Source organism: Protomyctophum bolini (assembly GCF_963924005.1).
Source record: "Protomyctophum bolini genome assembly, chromosome: 14".
NCBI lineage: Eukaryota > Metazoa > Chordata > Actinopteri > Myctophiformes > Myctophidae > Protomyctophum > Protomyctophum bolini.
The window spans coordinates 20113862-20140231 of record NC_137875.1 but is presented as its reverse complement, the minus strand read 5'-3'; the positions used below and the strand labels follow the sequence as shown (position 1 = coordinate 20140231).

At 42.5% G+C, this 26370-nt stretch overlaps 1 protein-coding gene across 1 annotated transcript in view; it reads left to right on the top strand.

The window, feature by feature from the left end:
- Nucleotides 1–26370, top strand: part of plpp4 (phospholipid phosphatase 4) — a gene marked incomplete at both ends in the record, with an annotated part of 60590 nt that overhangs the window by 15586 nt on the left and 18634 nt on the right. Inside the window, 4 exons of the mRNA XM_080781705.1 lie at nt 16621–16729; nt 22698–22788; nt 25277–25340; nt 25945–26069. Coding sequence (XP_080637831.1) covers nt 16621–16729; nt 22698–22788; nt 25277–25340; nt 25945–26069 — 389 coding nt within the window. The remainder of the gene's footprint in view (nt 1–16620; nt 16730–22697; nt 22789–25276; nt 25341–25944; nt 26070–26370) is intronic.

Below are 26370 nucleotides of genomic sequence, written 5' to 3'. Positions count from 1 at the left end.
TCTCTTCACCCCGAACCGAGGGAGGAAATCTCCAGGGGAGCCAGCACTAGGAAAGTGTCACTCAGCGTGCTGCACTGTTCCCCTCCTCTTCGTACCATGTTTGTGACAGGACTGGTGCTGAGCATTCATGACACGTATACCTAAGGCTCTGACTGCAACTCCTAACACAGCGGGAGAGAGAGAGAAACGCCTGAATAAATGAGTGGAGAGTGGAGACATTATGAATGCAGATGTCATACAGGTGGACTGCATGACATGAGACAATAACTCATGCAATTAAAGGGATATTTCACTTTCAAATAAAATAGACACAAAAGATATCCAGCAAGACGCCCTGAGGGCGAGGTTGCATGCACGCATCCGTCTGGGTGACTGCTAGGCGATTTGGTATCGGGATTGGGGGGTCAGATCAACATATGGAATGAATTCTGTACTGGCCATATATGGAGCGTGTCTTGAGTGTACAGGGTTTGATGAGGTCAGATCAGCATATGGAATGTCAGAACAGGTCAGCTCCATATATATGTAACGCCCGGGAATCGAACTCGGGCCTCCTGCGTGAAAGTCCAACATCTTAACCACTAGACCAAAGGGAGATCCCTCTGGACCGGGAGAGATATTAGACTTTTTTTTAGGCCATCAGGCAGAGGCTCTGAGCCACTCTGCTACATGGAGATCTAAGGGTGGCAGCGGGGGCAGTGTCGTACAGGGTTTGATGAGGGCCCTATGGTCAGATGAGTCAGTCCAGCACATTCAGCACAAGTGGGCGAATGCATACAGGACTGTGGTACGTAGACATTAAAGGAACAGCCTGAATGCTTGACTTCTGCAGTGAGTGGGAAGCATTTTCCTGGCATTGGGTCTACTTTTACCCTTGGCTTAGAGGGAAGGGTCACCATAAATCAATACAGTTATTTTGTAGTGATCACCCTTATCACTCACTTTTAACACTATATCCTGATGGGAGTCGTCTCTGACAAGATGAAAAGGCCCCTGCACCCACAGGGCATGCAGGGGCACTGAATGATTTGGTGGGAATGACAGTGATGTGAATCATAATGCCATGTCCTTCACAGTCACCAACCAGATCTCAACCCAATTGAACTATACTGCATGGGAGATGTGGGACCAACGTGTTAGCGGTGGTGGAAATGTGGTTCATTAGAGTAGATCTGCTATTGTCAAATGGCCGAAATGTATATAGGGTTTAAGTGGCCGGGTTTTCTAATCAAAATCTCCAAAGTAACTATAGCAACTAAAGTTTTTCAAATAATTGCAGTTTGATTTAAAGTAAAAAAACATTTAGGAGTGTCTTTAAGTGTCAGGAGCAGTGGGGCAGCGCCTGCACCTCGGCCTCTGGGAACATTTAGGAGAGTCTTTAAGTGTCAGGAGCAGTGGGGCAGCGCCTGCACCTCGGCCTCTAGCAGCATTTAGGAGTGTCTTTAAGTGTCAAGAGCAGTGGGGCAGCGCCTGCACCTCGGCCTCTAGCAGCATTTAGGAGTGTCTTTAAGTGTCAGGAGCAGTGGGGCAGCGCCTGCACCTCGGCCTCTAGCAGCATTTAGGAGTGTCTTTAAGTGTCAGGAGCAGTGGGGCAGCGCCTGCACCTCGGCCTCTAGCAGCATTTAGGAGTGTCTTGCTTGCTCAGCGACACTTTAGTAGACCAGTTGCTAATCTATGGTTGCCCCTTGAGATGTTACAGTGCCATTACTGTTGCTACGGCCACAACTCATTTGGACCTACATTTACTACATTCAATTCTTCCCTACTTTCAAAAGGGGAGGAATTTTGATTGACCTGCTGCTGGAGTGTGTAGTTGCATTGCCACGGGAAGATTAACGATTTCATCATAAAAATACATCTGACTTTCTTGGCTGCCTTGGCTTTCTTCAACCAATCAATTGCATAAATTAACTATAGGCTTAGTTGGTAATGACTTTTGTTTCCTCAGTCTGTTGTTATTTTTAAAAATGGATCATTAATCTGTAATAACTTTCTCTTCAGCATCCTGTTCACTGTTTCCCACTTCACCTGTGCTCATAGCTGTGACTTTAACTCCTTAAAACCATGCCAGAGATCTGTTTTAAATAGATGCAGTACATGTATTCCAGATGTATTGTTGGTTACTTCTTCACATGTGGCACAGCACAAGTACAGGGTCATCTTTGGCCCACTTCACAATAGAGCCTTTTACAAGAGCAACACTTCACTGTCACTTATTGTAATGTCAGTCAGTGGTAAATGGTAAATATCCTGGATTTTTATATAGTGCTTTTACTCCAAAGTGCTTTACAATGTATTTCACATCACCCATTCACACATGCAGAATTAATGCAGAACTAATGAGTTCTCCAATGTCTTATTTTGGTAGTACCCAGGTTAAAAAATAAATTAAAAATGATATTATACTGTGTGGTATGTTTGATTTTTGAGGAAGCTGTGATATAGGCCAAGCAATTTGGCCTATACCAAATTGCCTGGTATAGGCCTAAGTAATCTAAGAAATATAGTAGGTAGTGACTTATGTAATGTATTTTTGTCGAAGTTAACTTACTGCAGTGCTGCATTTCCCCATCCATTTTAAAGTGCAAATTGATTAGTGAAATGTATCCGAAAATATTCAGTAGGGGAAAGATTGCTTTACTATTGAAATTCAAACCACTTACAGAGGTTCCAATGTTTAGCTAACAATTTGTATATAAATGCTTGGCTATAGCAAATAAGGCCATTAACAGGAACAATTGGCAAATTATTGTGAGACCTGGCATGCGTCGTATCTTCAAAGGCATTACATTACTCCAGCTACCAGCACCAGTTATGGTCCCCTGCAACTCAAACCCCTGCTGAGCCTCACTTTCAGGCGTGATACCTGCTGTTGCTCCGGCCGTCTGTTTTCAGCCTAAACCAGCAGTCTCATAATAACTCTGAGCACCTTGTGTTGATGGTGTTTCTGATCTGGGTGAGGCCCGTGGGGAAACAGCCGGTCATTGCTTCAAAAAATATTTTAGAGGGAAAATGTGTACCTCAAAGCACACCTCTCCCCCTACTCTTCACCACCAACACCCTGCAGATAAACACAATTGATTGTCGAGCCAGCAGAACCGTGCTCTGGGCAGGAATAAAACAGCGTAATTAAATAAAGGCATACCCCAAGTCTGCTCCACCACTGTGGCCACATTGAATCAAATGGCCATGTCGATGCTTTATTAGATCAAGGACACTCATGTGTCCTTGATTGAATCCATCCATGATAAATGTACAACATGGCTATGCAGCAAAACACTGGCTTTTTTTTTTCTTTCTTTCTTCTTACCATGCACTGATAGAAATGAAGTTGCAGGTAAATGTTCTGGATGTGCTCAACCCTTTCATGTACTGTAATGTTAGTGTGTGATGGTTGGTACACCTGAAATGCCTGCTGTGACACATGGCCATCAATCATGGAAAAACGCTCCTTTCAGATTTGTACGCAATTTAAATAATTTTGACAGCACATTACACGGACCCACAAGCTGCTGACAGCCTCCTGACGGTGACAAAATGCCATCAGAATGCATTAATATACAGTATCAGACGGGAATTCATAAATCAACTTCACAAGATTAGTTTCTCAGGGAAGTTCTATAGTTTCTCTATAGACAGGACAGTGAAGACAGATATAAAGGCAAAGCTAGAGGGGGGTCATCATCCAGTATGCCAGCTGCTCAGCAGTGGACAGGACAGACCCCAGGGGTCCTTACATCAGTGAGTGCTCACTGTCCTTCTCTCTAGATGACATCTTCAATTCTCACTGCCTCAGCAGGACAATCAACCTGACAGACCTCTGTGGACACCTGTGTGACCTGCTGCCCCATTGCCCTAGGCCTAGATGCTTCAAATCTCAGGCAAACAGACTTCAAGGAATACTTCACCGAAAAAAATGACTTATTTGCTATGAACTACTCACCCCTTCTTATATATTTTAGGTTTTCTGAGGTCAATTACACCCAAAGAAATACCTGAACTTCAACACATTTTCTGTGGTCTGGGGTTTTCGGAATAAAACAATTGCTCTGATTTGCCTGTGGACTGTGATGTACCAGTCCACAAATCCCATATATGACATAACAATTTGCCAGCAGACCACAGAAAATCCACTGAATGTTCAAAGTTCAGGTTTGGTGGGTGTAATTGAGGTCATAAAACCTAAAAGAAAAACGAAAAATAAAAATAAATGAAAATGAATGTCATGAAACCTTTATAATACTTTTTTTTTTTTGCATTCTTGAGCCAATAATTCATTGCTGACACTTCTGCGGTACTTGTTGAAGGAGACCAATGCAAAACTATATAAAATAATAGTATTATAATAAACAAGAGCAATACAGTATTGCTCTCGTTAAGATTGGTCTCCTATATTAACTTCAGTTGGTCAAATATTGGATTATTGGCTCAGGAATGCAAAACAAAAACGTATAATTGATAGAAAACAATGTATGTTTTGGGTGAAGTATTCCATTAAGAAGATGCACTATATGTTAACACTTTACTCTGACATCGACCACTTGAAGATGTTTACATTCCAATTTCACCTTTATATATTCATATTGTTCAGAAAATGTGCAATATTGCAATATGTCTAATCTGCCAATGATTATTATATTGTGTTTATATTATATCTCATAGTTACCGAAACCTAATACATATTTTTGTATTGGCACTTTAAATTAGTGTACTTTTTGTGTCGTTTAGATTTTTAATGTCTTATTGTCTTATTTTTTGCTGATTTTAGCCAGCACTGATACTCAATTCTGTTGTGTTATGACAATACAGAAATTATGATTTTGATCCTGACCATTCAACTGCTTGTCAGATGTGAACGTACTGTCAACACTGCTCCAACATATCAGCTAGTGAAGAGAAGGCATGAAGACGTGGTGGAGAAGGATAATGATGCGACAGAGGCCAAAACCAAAACCATTAAAGTGGGTTGTTAGCCTGGAAACCAGACCAATCTGGGAAAAAATTATCTGTGGCAGTGATATTAGTCTGGCCATGCCATGGTTTTACGTTTCCAAATGGTTCAGCCACCATGAGTACCCCAACACAGACCATTCCTTCGCTTACAGCTTCATAACCAAGTTATATGAACAAAAAAAATGAAGAAAATTGAACACATCCAGGCACAGAAAGTGCGTGTGTGCGTTCATATGGCGAACAGTCTAAAAGCTCCAGACTGAGTCCAATGCTGTCTGGATGTGTGTCACTCTTTAGAGAGATAGCACCCTGTCAGGAATCAAATTAAGTGCCAGACAATAGTTCCCGCCGTGTTCGCCTTCTCACTTTTCCTCTCTCTTATCTCTCTAACTCCAGCTGCCAGCTCCCATCTCACCTCTACTTGCAACAATTCCCCCATTTCGGTGACCCTCTTTAGCACCTATAGACTAGACACATTCAGAGATGGGTCCCCGGGTCGCAGTCAACGTATTTCCGTCTCAGCCACCTTGGGGCCGTTGAGCGGTGCCGTGTCTCTCTAAAGTAGAATTTTGGAAGAATGTTGGAGCAGCCATAAACTACACAGGTCCGTCCTGATGTTCTGGGCATCTTTGTAAAGTTAGTGTTAGTAAAAAGCAGGTAAAAGAGTAACGTTTGAGCAGACTAACATCAGTCACTTTACCATTCAATGTAGTAGAAGAGCTGCACACCACAGATATCTTGTCTTCGCCTACAGGAAATACATTGGCTGCGACCAGGGGACCCGTCTCTGAATGTATCTATGTAACCAGTTGGAAGAAGCTTCCTTCACTCGACGGTTTCACAAACTATTTCTATCTGGAGCCCTACTTCTATCTGGTCCGAGCCGCGTCTGGTTCGGTTCATCGCTACTGGGTCAGCGATTCCAGATGGATGCTGCTTGTTTTGTGAACTTGTGAATCAATACCGCGGAGTCAGGTTACCTAATATGCGCCTCTGTGCTAAATGTTTGCCTGCCATTGCAATGAAGACATCGAGAATCACAAGGACGATATCCTGGGTGGATCTTTTAGGATTAAATTCCGTCATATAGCCTCAATATGGTCTCTTCACTTTATAATCTTACACCGTATAATCCATGGTTGTTGTGTTCCACCACTGATGCCTTGCTTACATTGGAGAGCCAAGTTCACAAATGTGATTCGATGGTCTTTAACGGGGGAGTTACCGGCAGAAAATGAACTGAGATGCACTGAGGAGAGGAGGAGAAGTGGGAATTTCCCTCAGGACTAAAGCACGGCCTCTGCCCCTCTTAGCCCGTAAATCTCATGAATGCCGACTTATGGCTTACTCCGTGGCCTAAGACTGAAGCATGGGCATAATGAGTTGGGTGAGTGGCACTGGGGACACATCATGCTCTGAATGGAAGGCAGTATAATACCCATGAAGTAGTTTCCCACAGGGGAAAACATATTTCTTTCACACCAGAGCTGAGCGGTTCCTTTCCGCGCACGCATGCACGCACACACGCACGCACGCACGCAACAAAACAACAAATGGGTCTTCCAAATCTTAGCCATTCCCCTGCTGTGCCCCATATGCTCAGTGTGTTGTGTTGCGTGGGTACACACAGTCAGGAAAATAACACAGTATGACTACCACGATACCCTGAATTGGTGAAGATAAGCTGTCTTTATTATGACTAGGCAAAAGCCTGACGTTTCCGTAGGGTTGTATTCGGTGCTCAGCAAAACAAATTGCTTGGTGAGCCTGAGTCTATGTTTTTTGTATTTTGTGTATGACGGTGATGCTTGCCAAAATTTGTTTTGTTGCAGATGCTACGCGTTCTTGAGCCTGTCCTATTTTCCCGGGCACAACAACACGAGTCACGACGAGCGACCAAGTAGGCTAGCATAACACAGAGAAAGGACAAGCGCATTGTTGACTGAGAATGAGCTAGAATGGCAGCTACCGTGTGGCACTATGCCATTGGACATTATCTCTACCTGCTACTTACTGTACAGTACTTCCCCCCATGGTCACATGCCCTGACTACTAAAGTGGACTCTGTAATGTAAGGGCTGCTCCAGCTGTACCTGCATACATTCTGTGTGACTGTAGTTCAATAAGAGCAGTGTGAGTTGCCAGTAACCTGCACTGTATATGACACGATCAATACTTGTTTTACATCTGTAGGTGTCTCACACACACACACACACACACACACACGCACGCACGCACGCACGCACGCACGCACGCACGCACGCACACACGCACACACGCACACACACACACACACACACACACACACACACACACACGAAACTCAAGCAGATAGTGGAACTTTGAGCTCCCAAGGCTATATACTCTCCATTATAATAATAATAATTGCCACGTGCTATACTGTACCACTGTATTGCCTGATTTCAATATACCAGTAAAGCTGCATTCATACTAGTGAGTATGTGGAAAATGTCCATACTGGCCCCATTGCATGGTCCTGATAACGGCTGATAACGCCTATTCTATGCACTGATAACACTCGAAGCATACATACTCTAGCGGGAACTAGTATGCATGAGCCTTAAGACGCCCTGAGGGCGAGAAGTGACTGGTCACGTGCACACATCCGTCTGGGTGACGGCAGACTGCTGGGCGAGCGCTGGCTCTTTGGCATGGGAGGTCAGATCAACATGAATTCTGTACTGGCCAAATATGGAGCGTGTCTTGAGTGTACAAGGTCAGCTCCGTATATGAAGATCTAAGGGTTTGAGGTCAAATGTAGAGTTGCTGGCCGGCTAATGCAGATCTAGATGATGATCCAGTCTTCTCCATGTATGGTTATCCAGGGTTAGATGAGGTCAGTGTCGTGATCTTCATACTGTACATAGAGATGGCCATATAATATATGGCCATCTCCATATACAGCATGAAGATCACTTCAGTGCTGCAGTGCATGTGACCATATTATGGTGGTGTGATGTGTCATGAGGCATGATGTCACGAGGCGTGACCATATATGGAGGCATGATGTCATGAGGCGGGACCATACAGTATATGGAAGCGTGACAGACATGACTAAGAGACCGGAGATGCAGGTTTTCATAGTAAATGCGAACTACAGTTGCATTTACATTTACAGTACATAGCATTTCCCAAGCTTAATTTCATTTTTCTATTTTGTTTTGCCCTTGGTTCTGTGGCTACAAAGCCAGTTGCCAGTTGGTTACATCTGAAACAGTCTTTGGGTGCATGGCATTGGATGGCTATAGGATGATGTAGGATCTTTGATAAGCCTGTCAGATTTGCTGACAACAACATCCGTCGTATGTGTCCTGAATGGTGGGAATAAGTTCATTTAACTCCCAACAACCAGACGGATCAGTAACGAATGAGAAATTGGCAGTGCACTTGCACATCCTCAATAGGGGGAAGCAGTATAGGAGCTGCAAAATGATAAAAATGTTTGCCAGCACCAAAAGGTAAGGAACCATACCAGTTTCAACACGTCATTGTTTATTGATGACTTTGGTCACTGATTTTATACATAGACCATTTTCTTGTTAAATGGCTTTATTTTGAGATTCAGCGTTAATCTCATAAACTACCTAGACTGGAACCCACCTATGCTTTCTATGGCATAGGCAGCTCCGCCGGAAACAGGATCCGCCGGGAGAATATTGACGCAGCTGCGCGACATAAGACTAATTAATTAGAGCGACAGAGAGAGAGAGAGTGGAGTGTGTGTGTGTACGTGGATGCACCAATTTAACAAAGGTGCAGACGATCAGAAATCAACGTTTGCGCTACTGTATGCCGAATTGAAGTGGACTCGGCCCCAGACTTATTTCTTTCTCCCTGAAAATAAAATCGCCTGGGTTTCCGAGGCTATAAACTACCAATCTGAGGACCACTATTCAAGGCATCAGCTCAGTGGCCTTGTGGTTATTATCGACCCTGGAGATTAGTAGCCTGCTTTCCAGCCTGCTTCGCTGTGTTCCGTGAATCTGTTTTGTCACTTCGCTTCGCAAGTGACAAAACAAATTCACGGAACGCATGCAGTGAAGCAGGGTTCAATTCCTCGGCCAAGTCATAACGAAGACTATAAGAAATACTGTAGGAACCAATTCCTCCCTGCTTGGCACTCAGCATCAAGGGTTGGATTGGGGTAAGTCCCTGCGACATACTGTACTAGTGTATAGAAGTGTACTTGTACATCAAACCGGGGGATGAGCTTGCACATCAAGCCGCCTCACTCTACAGAAATAGAAAATAGGCTTGTGCCGTATGGGCCACATGGCTCGGGAACGATTGGTTCTTATGTAGCCTATACTTGGCCAATGGACTTACAGATAGACTATTATCTTGTTAATGGTCTATCTTCGTGGCCTATCCACAGAAGGCGAGCATGGAATCCTCTTCGGGTTTGAGTAAATGGTCACAAGTGCACTGGCCAATCACAGTGGGTCCTTACTCAAACGCGAAGAGGATTCCATGCTCGCCTACAGGAGTTTTGGCTTGGAGTCCAATCAGGGGCCGCTGGTAGATTAGTCAGACACAGTGATTGAAATCCATGAACTAATCATGCTTATGGATGCGATGATAGCTGGATACCCACAGCCAATCTGTTCGGACCTGGCACGCTGATGGTGACATACGCTGAATGACATTCCAGTATAATACACTGGGGGTGTGCCTGCTGATTTCCCATGATGCACTTTGGTGTCAGGAAGCAAATATCCTGACTCCTGAAAATTGTTATGGGAATACATTGAGGCAGGGGTTCTCAAACTGTTTTGGCCCATGGGTACCCCCTTGGATGGGACATGCCATTTATCCTTGCAGCACCAATAAGCATTTACAACCTTACATTTAGATGCCATTGGAACTATTTGTATTAAAAAAGTTTCAACCAAATTCATTCAGACCTATTTCATAGTCATGAACAGAAACCACTACTACAGGGATATTCAACTAATTGTTCAGCAGTGTTGGAAAGTAACTAAAGTAACTAAAGTAACTAAAGTAACTTATTTTCCAGTAACTATATTAAAAGTAAAAATGATACGCATATGTCTGTACGTGTGAATTATCGGATGCGGAAGAACAGTCATAGAAATGTTAAAAGCTTAACTGCTTTAAGAAACAGAAGTTGTTTAAAGATTGTGTTTCATTATCAGTTCGAGCCAAGGTGTGGTTTTCATTTAGTCTGTAATTTATGAATTCAAAATGTACAAATGGAACCATTGTGTCATGTGTACAGTACACTATTCAGAGTTAAATAAACAATGAGGATTTTATAAAATGTAGGCTGCAGAAAAGGGGGACAAAATCAGACCGGTCTGAAGTGAGTGGTACTGTACTGTAGGCCTACTGTACTGTACTGCACTCCTCCCTGGCCTGTGTGTGTGTGTGTGTGTGTGTGTGTGTGTGTGTGTGTGTGTGTGTGTGTGTGTGCACGCTCTACTGGCCACTTTAGGTGTTGCAGCATGGACACGTACGTACACATACATACATAACTCCGCAGCATAGGAGTGGCGCTAGCACCACTCAAAAACTGCTAATGATGAAAAAGTAAGACTTGGGGACAAAAGATGCAATTACTGGGGGTGAGGAAAAATATATTAAGGAAAGTAGCGGCCTAATAAGTAACTTTTGGCAGGGAGTAATAAGTAAAGTAATACCGTAATATAACTTTTCGCTGGTGGCGTGACCTCTCAGTGCCCGAGGCGGGGTTGGCGAAAGGGCTTTTTTGTGGGGAGTTTGCATGTCCTCCCTGTGTCCCCTAAGGTAGGTACCCTCACAAAAAACATGCAGTAATCCTGGTCTCTAAACTACCTCCCCCCTTGCCGGCCAGGGTGCCTGATGGGGGGGGAAAGGAACTGGTTGGAATAGCGTGTTCCTTCCACACGCTACGACCAACCAGGGTAACTCCCCCCTGTCAGGTGTGAAGGAGCGACTTGGACACTCATGCATGAAGGAAGCATGAGTTCAAGTCAGTTGCTCTCCCCAGGTTGGCGGAGGGTGTGTAGAGCCCAGGATCACATTAGATAATTGACACAGGGGTGAAAAATGTGTTACAAAATCGTGGGACAAAAAACATTAATATATAAGTTTTGTTTTTAAAGTAACTAGTAGTTAATTGTATATTATCGTTTTAGTGTAACTTTTCCAACAAAAAAATATATAATCTTTATCCCACGATTTTGTAACCCATTTTTTGATGACCATTTCGATGACCATGTGCTTTAAAAAGCATTAAAACGCAATAACATGGCTTTAACAAGGAATATAGATCTTTATTTTATCATCAATATTTGTATTATATCATTATTTAATTAAGTTAGTGTGATGGATTGCAAGTTTTCATTCTCTGCCAGATGTTGGCTGATTCAAATGTGGGTCCTCACACTCACTAGGAGCATATCACATGTAACACTAAGTGGCTGAGCCAACCGGCACCCCGTACGTGGTTCTGCTTTGAGCTGTCTGGGGGGGCCAGCAGCATCATGAACTATGATGAAAGTTATCCTCTGGCCTCTGATATGAACATGCTCAGTTGCACCCAGATAATATCAACCGAGAAATCTTAGACTAATGCTGTTTGTCAAAGAACAGCTAATGACGGAGTCGGCTGTGATCTGCTTGCTATACATACATCAAATAAAGCTTATGGCCTTATGCATTCACCTTTTTGCATGTTGCATGTTTTTCCATGACAGTACACAGCATGCAAGCACTATTGTACTTTTATGTACCTGTAAGCAGGACATCGCTATAAATAAACCGTGAACCATGAAAAGACACACACACACACACACACACACACACACACACACACACACACACACACACACACACACACACACACACACACACACACACACACACACACAGTAGGAGTGCTTTGAACCGAAGCACACCATCCAATTATTCCACAGCATGTTAGATTGAGGTGCATCCAGAGTCCGTCATTAGTGTCAGCACATCTGATATTACCTCCTCTAATGGCATGATGATCAACACTCCTTTCACCTTCACACTGACGAATGGAAATGTATCCCCTGTCTCTTGTTGCTGAGATATTGGTCTCCTAAATCACAATAGAAAGAACATTCATTTCAGCTACAGACAGGCTGGAATAACAACGTAATGATTAATACTGACTGTGTTTGGCTCTGGGCCTAGTATTGCAGTGTCTTTTGATGAAGTTTTAGAAGTATGAGAGTAAGGGAAACGTGAGACGAAAATCTAATCTGAATGCCAGGGCAAGAAGAATGTGTGGAATGCATTCATCCATTGGAGGTGATTTTGATACAATTTCTTATTTAAGGAAGGTTATTATCTCATGTCCATGAACGTTACTTTCAGTTTCATTTTATTTGATTCATTCCACTTTGTATGCAGGGTATTTCATGCATGTTGCTCTTAAACGGCTAATGTTTCCATTACATGATTTGGGGTAGCTGTTGTTGACTTGGGTCCTCCTAATTTAATTATTTAAGTATTATTATATAATTATTTAATTACTATTATTTTACTTATATGGTTTCGTTTGTGTTAATCTTTTTGCTTTGGCCAGTGTTGCATTGGTGATTTGATCTCTGGTGGGATGCTATTTTAATGACGTCACGCCTACGTCGCTTAACACCTACAGTACAGAGGTTACGATAGGAGGCCTTTTCTATGTTTCACCAGTTTCAATTGAAACTCCGAGCTACGACTGGCCACCAGACGTCATTCAACCCCCACCACCCATGGTCCTCTCTCTCTTTCACTGCCTTGCTCTCTCCCACGATGTTAAAGTTACTCCTATTTCCTGTTAATAACCTGGGTAAAATGTGCAGCATTGGGAGGTAAATGGGAGACACTTTATTGTGAAGGGACGACAGGATGAGGAGAGGTGTTGCTGCGTAATTGTCGAGAGTAATGGCTGCGAGCGATATTGAACAGTCAAAACTATGTCAATACGCCTGTAAGTAAATTTATTTTTATTTTTATTTTTTACTGTATCAACAGAATAATTGTCATAGGTATAATTATATGGGGGCCTCCTTTGGTCATGAAACGGGCCTCCAGATTCCTAAGGCCGCCCCTGTGGGTCACACAATGGACCCTTGATATGCATACAGGCTTCCTATGTTAATCAGAATCAGCTAAGTGATTTTTTTCCTTTTTTTGTATATGTTCCCATCGTGTCATTTTCCAAGAAAAACAAAGAAACGGAAGAGGAGGGGGTAAGGAGATCAAGGCAGAAAAAACTAGATAAAGTGCCAATCGGCACAGGTCTCCACCAGGGCAGGTCAGGTTGTGGCCTCCTGGTGGCCTGGGGAGACAATAATGAAAGTTTGAGCGCTTTTACCACAAAAAGTACTGGTAAAGGGTTTTCTTGTGTGTGGTTCTTAGATACTAGGCTTTTTCCACAAATGGTACAACGAAAAGTTATCTTAGCTTTAAAAATAAAAAAAAACACACACACACACACACACACACACACACACACACACACACATTTAGTCCCTCAGTAGGTTCAAGAAGAGCACAAAAAGTCTAGGGCCAGCCTAACAACATCGCCTGTCACCAGGCATGAGCAAGACTCATGGCTTACACCGCTTGTTGTACAGTCCCTGGAGCTCGGGGACCTTGCCTCCCATTATGCGCTCCGCCAAATGCACTATAGGCTGATCTTTTCTCGGGTAGTGCAGTTCCCAGACCAGGCCATGGTAATTGGTGTAACACTCGGCAGTTGGCAGCTTTTGTAAATTTTGTTGAGGTGAGGTTGTTTTTAAGTCGATGCATGGGCTCGTGAGCGCGCGCTCCTGAAAAAATATTTGGGTGGACGGTCGGTGTGGCACCGCGATACATGGCCAAGGCATTTCCGGGGGTCCCCAGCCAAAAACGTTGAGAACCCCTGTTCTAAATCATGACAGTTTTCTGAAAAAACTATGTTTCTATAGGCTATCAGAGCTTCTCAAACTATTTCATGTCAAGAAGCTAGTTGGCCGCCGACCCCTATCTGAAAATATGTTGTTCCAGGGACCCCCCAGAAGCAAAGATTTGAGTTAAAAACGTTCGCTGTAAAATAATATATTCAAAGATTTGCGCCACCTTTTCACGATTTCCCCAAAATAGAAGATCTACAAGCTCGTAGCGCAAATAGTAAACCGAATAATGGGTTAAAGTAGTTAAAAGCTATAGGTGACACAGATGCGTCCTCAGGTCTAAATTGGTTCACATTCCTTGCTTTAAAGTCTAAATAACATGTCACACAGACTGCCTGTGTTTAAAGTTACCTTTGAAGCATCAAAGCGTCGTAATTGAGACTGTAATACAATTGTCAGTTTGGCTTGAGCTTTGACGGAACTTTTATTTACTTCAAGTGCAATGATTGTGTGGGGAGCAAAATTAAACCCACCCATGCAGACATCCCCCGCATCAGATCACTCTTCATCTGTTTCTGCCTAGCCTGTGTGAGTCATCAAATAAATAAATATATATATATTTTTTTTTCATTTAAATGCAGGGGTAAATGCAGGCAGTAATTAATGACTTAGGATGCAGCGGAGGCTCTCTTTTTCTCTGTTGTGTGTGTGTGTGTGTGTGTGTGTGTGTGTGTGTGTGTGTGTGTGTGTGTGTGTGTGTGTGTGTGTGTGTGTGTGCGTGCGTGACTGTGTGCGTGATATGTCTTCCCTGACTATCTCACCATCAGCTCATAATCCTCTGGGACTTCAATAACATTCTCAGTCAGTCTGAACAACAGACAGGGTATAGGGGCGGTGAGGGATGAGTTATTCATGAAGCAAATCGTGTCATTAGCACAGGGTCATTTATTTGGTGATGTTTAGGTTAACGTGGCTGAAGTGAATCGTGAGCGGAGACTCGGCAAGGTGTAAAATGAGGCCCTGATCAGTCTGTCCTCCAAGATGTTGCATACTAATCATCAGCAGTGGTGGAAAGAAACCAAATACATTTTCTTAAGTATACTGTACTTAAATACAATTTTGAGGTATTTGTACTTTACTTGAGAATTTCCAATTTCCAGTACTTTTACTTCTACTCTGTTACATCTCAGAGGCCCCATTACATTTAAGTGAAAACTTTAGTCAATAGTTACTTTGAAGATTTTGATTATTAATACAAAACATGTAGTAACCACTTCAATGCTATACATTTCAGCCATTTGAAAATATCAGATCTACAAGCTCACAATGCGTTGCGGTGTGACACATTGTGAGCTTGTAGATCTGATATTTTCAGACATCCTGCATAATGAGTACTTTTCCTCTTTTGGCGTCAAGTACATTGTGACGCCAATACTTTACTTTTGTACTTTTACTCAAGTACGCCTACATTTTGAATTCTGGACTTTTATTTATAAAATATAAAAGTATTCCTACAGTACTTTTCCACCACTGCTAATCAGCAGAGATATACCGCTAGAACCCTAGAGTAATGTTTTGTACTTCTACAAGGTTTTCATTTCATTTGCTTTTATTGTAAAGCATAATAAGAAGACATCCTTGTTCTATAGCATTATGACTTTTTAGGGGCATAATTTGAATTCCTCTTGGTCCATCCATTCATCCAGTGCGAGACATCTCAAAAACTATACTGGTTGGTTTGATTGCGATGGAATTTTATGTGCATTATTCTCCGCAGTGGAGGACCCCTATACTGATGTTATTTTATTTTCCTCTAGTGCCAAAATTTCCACTTTCACACAAGATATTTAAAAGCTTAATGGGCAGAGTGCCATGAAGGTTTCTGTGTGCATCCATGCATACTCCCTGGAGGATATAACCTAACAATTTGAGGGACCTTACGGCATTTCCTCAACCTACTTACTTTGCACACGTAACTGGTTTTAATCTCATTTACATGTTGCAGGATGAAATGTACAGATTTTGTTGACTCAATGGCCTTTCCTCTATTTTAACAGTACTTTTCAGTATCTGGCACTTTATTTTTCATTCAATTTAAAGCTTTTGCTGTAATGTGAATCATTCAGCAAATAGGCCTACAATATATACCACCCTCACCACATCACTCTATTTTTAGCTCCACTGGGCCTGTCAGTTGAAACTAGTTTGGTACGGTCAAAGCACTGTGTCTAGGGACCTTAGCCTCTTCAGTCTTGCTTATAAAATGTCTTTGAGGGGAGAAAACTTTACAATCTTGTTCAGCCACAACCACTTCACATTCCTTGACACATTGGAGTTCCACTGGAGCTTAGTGCTTTGATCAAGGGCAAGTATACAATGTTCAGGGAGTGGAGAGGGTTTATTCAACCACCAGGAGGTGGATGCTGACAGTGGGCCAAGGAACTCAATTCTCAAATACTTTTGAAATTGGTCAATGGCTTATGAGATAAATACTATAAGGCCAAAGCCCCACTGCAGTAAAGGGTACCCCGGAAATAATCTACCCTTCCCTGTAATGCGCTTTCAACTGAGTTGAAAGCAGTCTGTTCTCGCCCTTAGGGCGTCTTACTGGTATAGGTTAAACATTTGGATCCCTGCGCAAAACAAATAGAGAACAACAGCTGAACACAATTCTACTGATGATTATTGATCAAATAATTATGTCAACACAACATTATGGTACAGTAAAATTAACATTAGCTTGGAAAACAGCACCATTCATCAATTTGTTTATTATGTTGTGCCACAGATTCACGGAGTTCCTGGAGCCTTTTGAGAGAGTTATCCAACCAGAAGAGCTTTGGCTGTACAAAAACCCTCTGGTGGAGTCGGATCACATACCCAAAAGGGTTATGTTCGTAAGTAGCCTCTCTCATTACACATTTCTCCTATAATCAATTCTCACAAGTTGATCATCAATACTGTCAGAGACCTCCCCACCGGCGATATTATTGTCACTGCCACTGAGTCTTTGTTGATGTCTTAGCAACCACATGCTCAGAAATCATTTTGGTAGATCAATATTCTAAAACCCTTTTCGTCACTGCTTGAGTAGGTCCTTGCCAATAAATAGACTATGGGAAACCCGTTACAGAGAGCTGTGTAAGTCTCACACATTTCTGTCAAGAGAGAAATCTGTGAATGGCGCTGCAGCGGCTGCACAAATTGCTATGTTTGTTGTTTCAGTGGCAAAGGCCCTCTATACAGGAAAACCGAGATGATCCAAATGGAAATAGCAATCTTTATAAATACTTCAACTCGAAGTACAAAGCTTCCTCACAAGAATAATGTCTGACTGCAGCCTCTTAGATATTACTGTACTGCATGCGTACAACAAGGAAATGCCAGCATCACCAAATCCTGACTGGGGATGGCAAGTATTGCAATAGATGGAAAACATAAACATACTTCTGTTATTTTAGAGGATGCCATTACCACATAAACAGGGCCCCTGCCTCGGAGCTCGCGGAGCATGTAAGTTGTTTGCATCTCTGGGGACAAGCTATTAGGGGATAACATTTTATATAAGCCCTATTTTATTTTGAGAAACAGATGTTTTTAGGTCAGTTTTAGGTTTGGATGGGGAGTTGTCAAGTTTTTTTGTGAACATATTGGCTTAGTAAAACTGTGCAAATGAACGATGAAAACCCAACCAGATGTTCAGCCTCTCACACATAATGCACTTGTAAATAGAAAATCAAAGCCACGCCCTCCAATGACAACCAGTTCATAGGAAGGCACAACATATCTAAAATGGCACAGTTGAGTGAGCACAACGTTAGAGCAAGATTGACTTTTGTAACAGCTACAGTATAAGGTGAATGCCTGACATAGTCTGCTTGCTACAACCTAATTACACTGATTGCCCTAGGAACAAATGGGATGCTAATGATGTGGATGAGGCTGGTCGTACACAGAACTATTACATGGATAAACAACGATTCTCCACTGCATCAAGCAAGCAGCCATCACTCTCCATGAGCTGAATACAATTAAATGAATCATGAAGTTGAATCCTACTATAAATGCACCACGTCTGTGTGTGCGTCTGTGTGTGTCTGTCTGCCTGTGTGTGTACAGTTGTAATGCACGTAACTCGAGAACCGTTTGCCCCACCGACTTAAAAATCGACACACGTGTTCCACACCCCCGCAGGAAGTGCAGTGACCCACGGTTCTCCAGAACCACCACAAAAGGCTCTGGTCACGTCAGGCTCTGCCAGTGGGCCTAATCAGCCTAAATCCCCTCACCTGTGCCTCTGCCTCAGCAAATTGATTGCAACGGCAACCCCACACCTGCCAATTGATTACTTAACCAGTCCACTTTTCACAGTCAGTTTGCACTCTTCACACACATGCAGAAAGACAGATACAGAGATCTCCATGTGGGACAGACAGTTAAAATGGGTGCTATGACAACAGGTATTACATACTACAGATATCTCCATATACAGTATGGGCACAAAAGGGACACAGACAGATAGTTAAAACGGGTGCTATGACAAGTTGACAACAGGGATTATTAGGTTATCAAGTTGCATCATTCCCAAGTAGTACGGTGGCCGACAGCCACAAAAAGTACAGGTAAAGGGTTTTCTCCTGTGTGGGTCTTATATATTTACAAGCTTTTGCCTCAAACAGTACAACCAAGGTCTCTTATAGCTTAATATAAGTATTGTTAACCACGCTTCCCTTAACAATCATTATAGTCACCCGATGGGCTAACCAAAAGCGGCACACAAATGCACTGACTACAATATATATTCCATTATTTCTTCCATAAAGAATTATGACAGAAACCACAAACTTAAATGCCAATGGATGTCTCAAAATGACAGCTAAAATGTCAGTGGCAGAGAGAAGACACCCCTGGTGATGATATGAATCTTTGCGTTAAGTGTTCTGAATGCTGACACCCAGCAGATGCTCCCCATCCATGTCATTTTACTGAAAATGGCCCTGAAATTGTTTAAATTTATCAGGGAATAAAAATAGTCTGGAATGATTACCAGTCACGTACGTGACATTTCACTAAGACTTTCATTAGGATGTACTAGCCTGGATCCAGCCCCAAGAGTTTCTCATTTTCATGTATTCCTATAACACATTTATTATTGATTGTTTTTTCCTCGCACATCCCCTTTTCTTTGGTGCTGAGCAAAACTGTAAAGTACAGACATTCAATTTGAAAATGATGGCTCGCGACAACTCTAATTGTATGCTACAAAATAAAGTTTGTCATATTCATATTATTGTTTATATTTGACACTTTTACCATTTATACATCAGGACCATTACAAATTAGCAAAAATGTGTTAGTGTCTGCTTTATGGAATGTATTATTTATTATTTAAGAGAGAAAGTTATAACTTCAGCTGCACAGAAACCAGAGTCAGGCAAATTGACTACTCCAATTTGATTGCTAAATGCCTGTAAAATGGCACACTCACTCTCGCAGACAGACAGACAGACACGCATGGATCTGTAACGCCCGGGATTTGAACTCGGGCCTCCCACGTTAAAGTCCAACATCTTAACCACTAGACCAAAGGGATATCCCTATGGACTGGGGGAGATATTACTTTTGAGGCCATCAGGCAGAGGCTGTGAGCCACTGCTACACACGCACGCACACACGCAGACACAGACACAGACACAGACACAGACACACACACACACACACACACACACACACACACACACACACACACACACACACACACACACACACACACTCTTAAGGGCCATTTGTGTAATGACATTTCCATGTTTAAAACATTAGTCATGTCTCTAGGTCGCTTATACCAGCATGAAAACAAGGCAATTCCATCCCAATTATTTGAACACTATCAGTGGAGAGACCCACATCAGAGCAACAAAACTTTCCCCACTGATGTTTTCCAAGGACCGAAACATGTTTCCATGGCAACTATAAAATCCAGCAAGCAGACTCTAAAGGCTCATACATAGTCTGGATTTTCGGTGGTGAGGTGACCACCGAACTACAACATGACGTCACGAGCCGCGGTGAAGAGCAAACCACCGCCACCGCCCTTCTCTCTGTTTTTACTCACCACCGCTCAACGTTATTTCAGCTCCGGTGGTCACCTCACCACCAAAAATCCAGACTATGAATAGGCCTTAAGGCCACCATCACCTTATGCTAACCACGGCCAACCCCATAACTCACATCTTAAGCCGGTTAATGTAACCCTTGCTATGAGACCAGTTTTGAGCAGGGGTATAACATACAGATATAATATATACGTGAGCTTGGTTTGAGGCATGAGCATGTACAGTATCTCTCTGTATGAATTCAGATTGCAAGAGCTTGTCTTTAAGAGTGAGTTGGAGCACGACTGGAGAATTTAATTACTTTACCTTTTAAAGCTGTTATTTCTATACAGTGTAATTTCCTCACGGTGTGCTTTAATCCAAAGCACTACACTATTCGTCCCACACAAGTAAATTGTTATATTGCACATTAGCCTACTAATTGGAGTGGAGCTATACACTATAGTGGGTCAGGGTTACAGGTCCAGTGCGCACCTACAGTAAGCCTTATTGACGATATGCTGCTATCTTGCCAGAAAGGTGCTACCTAGGTGGAACTTCTCATAGACAGCCCATTCATCCAAACAGAAAAGTCCTATATAATTGTATTAAACAGCATCTAGCCTCGGAAACCCAGACGTTTTTATTTCCAGGGAGGGGAAAAAAGTCTGGGTCCGACTCCGAGTCCACTTCAATGCGGCATACAGTAGTGCAAACGTCGATCACTCTCTGCTGATTTCTGATCGTCTGCACCTTTGTTAAATTGATGTACACACACACACACACACACACACACACACACACACACACACACACACACACACACACACACACACACACAGTTTCATAGTTGTCAAGGGCACAGATAAAATAAATCAGGGATTTTGCACTCATGGGAAATGCAATGTTTAGTGACACAATAACAGAGACCTACTCTGCTGTTGCTTAAGGTGGAGAAGATTAATTGAATCTGGCTTGAAAATAATTAACATTTTCCAAGATTTTCCGAATACTTACCTGGGCACGGAGGAAGCTCACAGAATCATGAAAATAATATATAAAATACGTTTTATATACAATTTGAAATTGCATATGATTCATGATTATGAATTGAATACCCCGGACCCATGGAAACAAGACCGGAAGGACTTATTTCGGTGATATCCTTTTAGACTAAGCGTTTGACTGTACTCTGTACCGTTTACATTTCTGCCTAATAAAGTACAGTATTCAATCAATCAATCAATCAATCAATCAATCCTGTATTCACACACACACACACACACACACACACACACACACACCCACACACACACACGGCCATTCGTGCACGTTCATGCAGATTTATTGTCACATCACAGTTTTACGGGTAAAAAAGTGGGTCAAATTAGTTTTTGAGCGTACCGGTAGTTCCCATCTAATCATGTCCAATAATTCATTCCTAAGAATGTCATCCGTGTGCAGTTCGTGGAAAAGTGGAGAATTGTTTTACTGAATTGGCGTTTTCTGACAGAACTTTCAAATGGAAATTAAACTAGTCTCCAAAAGGACTCAAGATTATTAGAAAAAACAATTCGGTCATAGCCACTTGCCCAAAGGTGCCGACTTCGTCACATTTGTGATGACGGCTATGGCCATTTTTAGCCCAACTTTTTGTGCAAAACTAATGCTTGGAATGGATTCAGAATCATGCAAACCCCCTAGTTTGACACATCACATGCTACTTAAAGCATAATGAAATTTAAAATGTTTTACCTTATATACTGTAGGTTGGTAATGGTGAGCATATGGATTTGGCCACTGTGGTGATCACAAAGGTCACCGGCCCGGGCGCCCTAGTTAAATCATTAGAGCATGCCCTGGGCTACATCTGTGCAAAATGTGGCGCTTTTAGACGAATAAAAACCATATTCTCCTCCACTCTGAGTGCACATGCATTTCTACAAGTTTAGATGCCAACGAGGTGAGTCTGCTAACCGTGCGTGGACAGGACAGATCTATGGCTGTGTATAACCGTGCGTGGACAGGACAGATCTATGGCTGTGTATTTGGAATACATTATGAAAGATCACATACATTTTACATCGATCAGCATGCATACTTTATCAATAGACCGGGGCTGTCTATTTGCTGAATAGCGTATCGCTTTTGTAATTCATATTCTTGATTTGATTTTAAAACATGTTTTAAATGTTTCATGTAATCATTGGGCCGTAAGTTTGATCACTCCTTTAGCTCAAAGAAAGTTGTGATCATGGCCAGTAGCCGTTTAAAATAAATAATAAGTGGCATAGGGTTTTTCCCCCCATTGAAAGTAAAGAAACAAGCCACAGAATAACACAAGGTTTGGTTTTCCTGAAATGGAATGGACGGTGATTATTAGGAAAGCCAGACAATAATGTCAGACAATATTGTTGGCTGCTAGGAGCGTCACAGAAATAAATAAACCAAGAGTCACTTGTCCGCCAGACAAGTACATTTTTAATGCACTTGTTTCATTAAAAACAAGATGTATTAGTTGTCCCAGACAACAGGACAAGCCTTAATGTCAAGCCCTGCATTATACTAAAGGACATTATTCAGCCTCAGTGTTGAATTCAGAAACGCAATGCATGTTTGTTTTCTGATTGGTTAGCATTGGTGAGCATGTTTACAATGAATTCATTCTGGCAAAAACCCAGGCAATTCACGACACGACGTATTAGTGTTTTAGAGCATATCTATAACATTGATGGGATAATTGAAAATACTGTTGTCTTCATTTTCTTCCCAGGCTATTTCTTTCCTCGCCCCACTAGCAGTGATATTTGTGGTGAAGATTATTCGGAGGACAGATAAGACAGAGATCAAGGAGGCCTGTTTAGGTAAGTGTATCCAATATCTTGCATCATGACTTATTCCTTTAGTGTTGGTCACACGTTGACTACAACTCAGGTGCCACTAGAATCTCTTATTCAAACAAAAAACCTTCCCTGATATTCATAGTTATAGTTAACTAGTTCTTACCCGTTCTGAATATATATGAACAGCAATTAATCCAGTATTAATCTGTGTCCGTCCCAACATGCATTTAGCTGGAGACACTGGTGACACGTGATTTGCGGGGAGATGTTTTTTTTTGACGCAAATTAATTTAATTACCGGTAAGATGATTGTTAGAATGTTTGGCATGTGTAATGCAGGGCAGATTGAGGTTGGAGGACAGGGCTGTGCTGCGCTAGGTTCCCTGAGGCGGTCCGTGCGTCGTGGCGTTGTGAGATGGTGGAGAAAGCGAGCAGCTGTCTTGCTCTATGCTAAGGAAGTACTCTGACTGACTGACTGACTGACTGACAGTCTGACTGACAGTCCGTTAAATTATGAATAGGATATATTACATGAAGAGAGCTATAGATATAAATCCCCTTCAAATGTCATGCAATTTGTTGTGCCTTTTCAACCAGTGTTCCAGTCACTCCTTTTATGCTGCCCTTTCCATGTTTCTGTTCAGTGCATAGGGAGACCTGTGCCTGAGAACATTAAGAAAGTGTAGCACAAATCCAATTAAAGAGACATGGAAAGATGTGGAGGGCATGGGAATGGCTCGGTGCATCGGGGTAGAGATTAGTCCTGTGTAGTACTTAACAGACCCATTACAGCCTGCAGTGCTACTGCTATACAAGGCTTTATTGCGACGAGGACAGGCAGCATTAGTCAGAACAAGATAGAGCAGTCTACTCTTCTGGACGAGTTGCATTCATTTACAGCCGTGTTTAAAATGATGGCTTCACAGAACATTGTTTTTCGTCAATATTCGCTCAATTTTCTAGTTCAAAATCACTTTGCTGATAAAAGTGACAATTAATGTGTGCAAACTGCAAAGTAATCGGCCCACGATTCAATATAGAGAGCAGCATGCAGGCCTATGTTCCATTACTGATAACTAATAACCCATTAGTAGCCCCCCTTTCCCCCAGCTTAAGTTGCCAGACAGGGTCACAGGCTGGCCGGGGGCTATTCAGAATGGACCTATTGATTACACTACTTAAAAGAGAATGTTTTCTATACCCCTATCCATAGGCTGTGAGTGTCACTGTTAATGACTCGCTGGTCTATGTGAGATAACAAAACCAGTTGAGTTAATCAGCCTGTCCACAATAGAGCTTACTTTACTTTTTTACGGGACGTCATCGAATATTTCAGCGTCATCGAATATGCACAAATTAATAAGCCGCTAAGTCACCGACACTGCTCGGCTGAGTGCTGCATGGGGACATAGGGCTGCATGGGGACATAGGGCGCAGGCACTTCTACTAGGCTACAGACTGCTGGGTTTGAATGCGGAAGGCAGACACTGTCTGATCGATGACAAGCCACAGTGGGCATATAGTTGCATATAATTCAATGCCTGTAGTGTACACTTTCAATGCAACACCAAGCTGTCAACCAGCGACAGACATGGTTAAGTACAGACAAAGTATGAATGGAGAAGTGTTATTTGATGAAGCAGAACTTCGTGTGCAGTGAGAGCGAGCTCTAATAAGGTAGCCATCTGCTTCTCATAGCACCACTGAGAGGAGTCAAGACACTTCTTGGACCTTCCCCTTCCTATAACCAGCAGAGAGGTTGCTAATGAGGACATTTATCACCTCACTCACATCATTCCTGGTTGATGTTCACAGTTCACTCTCAGTGGGATCTAATTTAGAGCGGGTTATGAATAGGCAGCAGCATTAATAGGCACCATGGGAGACAGCTGTAATCCCCTGTGTAAATTGGGGAGGTGAGGGGGGGGGGCTGAGGTTATAAACGTGACTCTTCCACCATGATCCAAAAGCTTGAATTATACTGTGTGCAAAACTGTACTACTACTCACACAGAAAATAGCAGATCTACGTGGCTCACATTGTGTCACAGCACAACGTGTTGTGAGCTTGTAGGTCTGGTATTTTCAGCGTGCGACACAGCGCAAACCCCCTTCGAAATCAGCCATAGCCTAAGAGGCGTCAGCCACTATATGCCTCCGTCCCGTAAAATGCAGAGAAATAATGAGAGCAATTTTACATGTCAATCGTGTCTAAATTCCAATCCTCCCAGTTACCACGACGAATCCCGTGAAGCCTGTAATTGGATGCTTTATTTGCTCATTATGTCGAAGAGTGGGCACAGAACCAGAAACTTCATTGCATGGTACAACTGAGCTAAAACGTTTGGCCAGCAGCATTTCATGCATTATCTGTGAAACGAATTAGTGTGCTGTAAAATGCAGTGTCAGCCAGCCTCATACCGTCTCTCTGCAACGATAATTCTGAAGCCAACACTGACGTTTTACTGACTGTAAAAATGACATTGTGTTAATCTGTCCTTCCCATCCAGCTGTGTCCCTGGCTCTGGCCTTGAATGGAGTCTTCACAAACACTATCAAGTTGATTGTTGGCAGGTACAGTATGCACAGGGTAATTGAAGGCAACACACACGGTTTGCGCTGGCTCTTCTGTGGTGCAGGGGAATCAAATCCCCCAAAGATACAATTTCAACCGAAAAAAGTGAATTCCTCCACACACTATGATCTCTAAGCTCTACACTGATTAATTGAAAAAAGGTCGATGTTTGATTTATTGAAAAAGGTTGACATTTTGGGCCCCAAGGAAGGACCTTTCTCTCTCTTTCTCTTTTGAGAGGTCCTTGCGACCAAAACATCAACCTTTTGCAATAAATCAGTGCAGAGGTGAAAATTGCTGAAATACAAGCTCACAGTGCATAGCTGCAATTTTTTGCCAAATGTTCACTCAGAATTAGTGTGCTTAATAAATGGGTAGGGGACATCGACAGAACCACTAGAATAGTCTAGTCACACTCAATGACCAGTTTACTGGCTGTGGCTGTGCAGGGTTCCACCTCAAACTTCCCAGCTCTGATTGGAATTTCTGACGTGTAGTATAGGAAAACACCATCTCATGTTTTATTCATGAATATGAACAGAAGGGAACAATTTGTGTCAAACATAATTTAAGTCATTTTTTTGTTTGTTTTGTATCTCTCAGGCCCAGGCCAGACTATTTCCAGCGTTGCTTCCCAGATGGACAGGTGAACGCTAAGATGCTTTGCACGGGAGAGCCAGATCTTGTGGCTGAGGGACGCAAGAGCTTCCCAAGCAGCCACTCCTCTTGTGAGTAACAGTCACTCCATTCAAACTGCCAGCAGTGAGAATACATTGCCACACATTGAGACACACATCAGAGCTGACACGTTAACGGCATATGGGCTGTTTGCTGTGTGTGTGTGTGTGTGTTTCAGAACATCTCACCAAACAACTGATCCATCTTGAGTCCTGCAGCATGTTGAATAATTCAACATGCTGGTTTTGCTTCTGTCTAACAGCTACTTGCTTGGTGGTACTATGTGGAGGTGTATATACTGTGGAGAGAGATCGGTCAGTGACCTCCAGGAATATCATAGAGAGTATACAC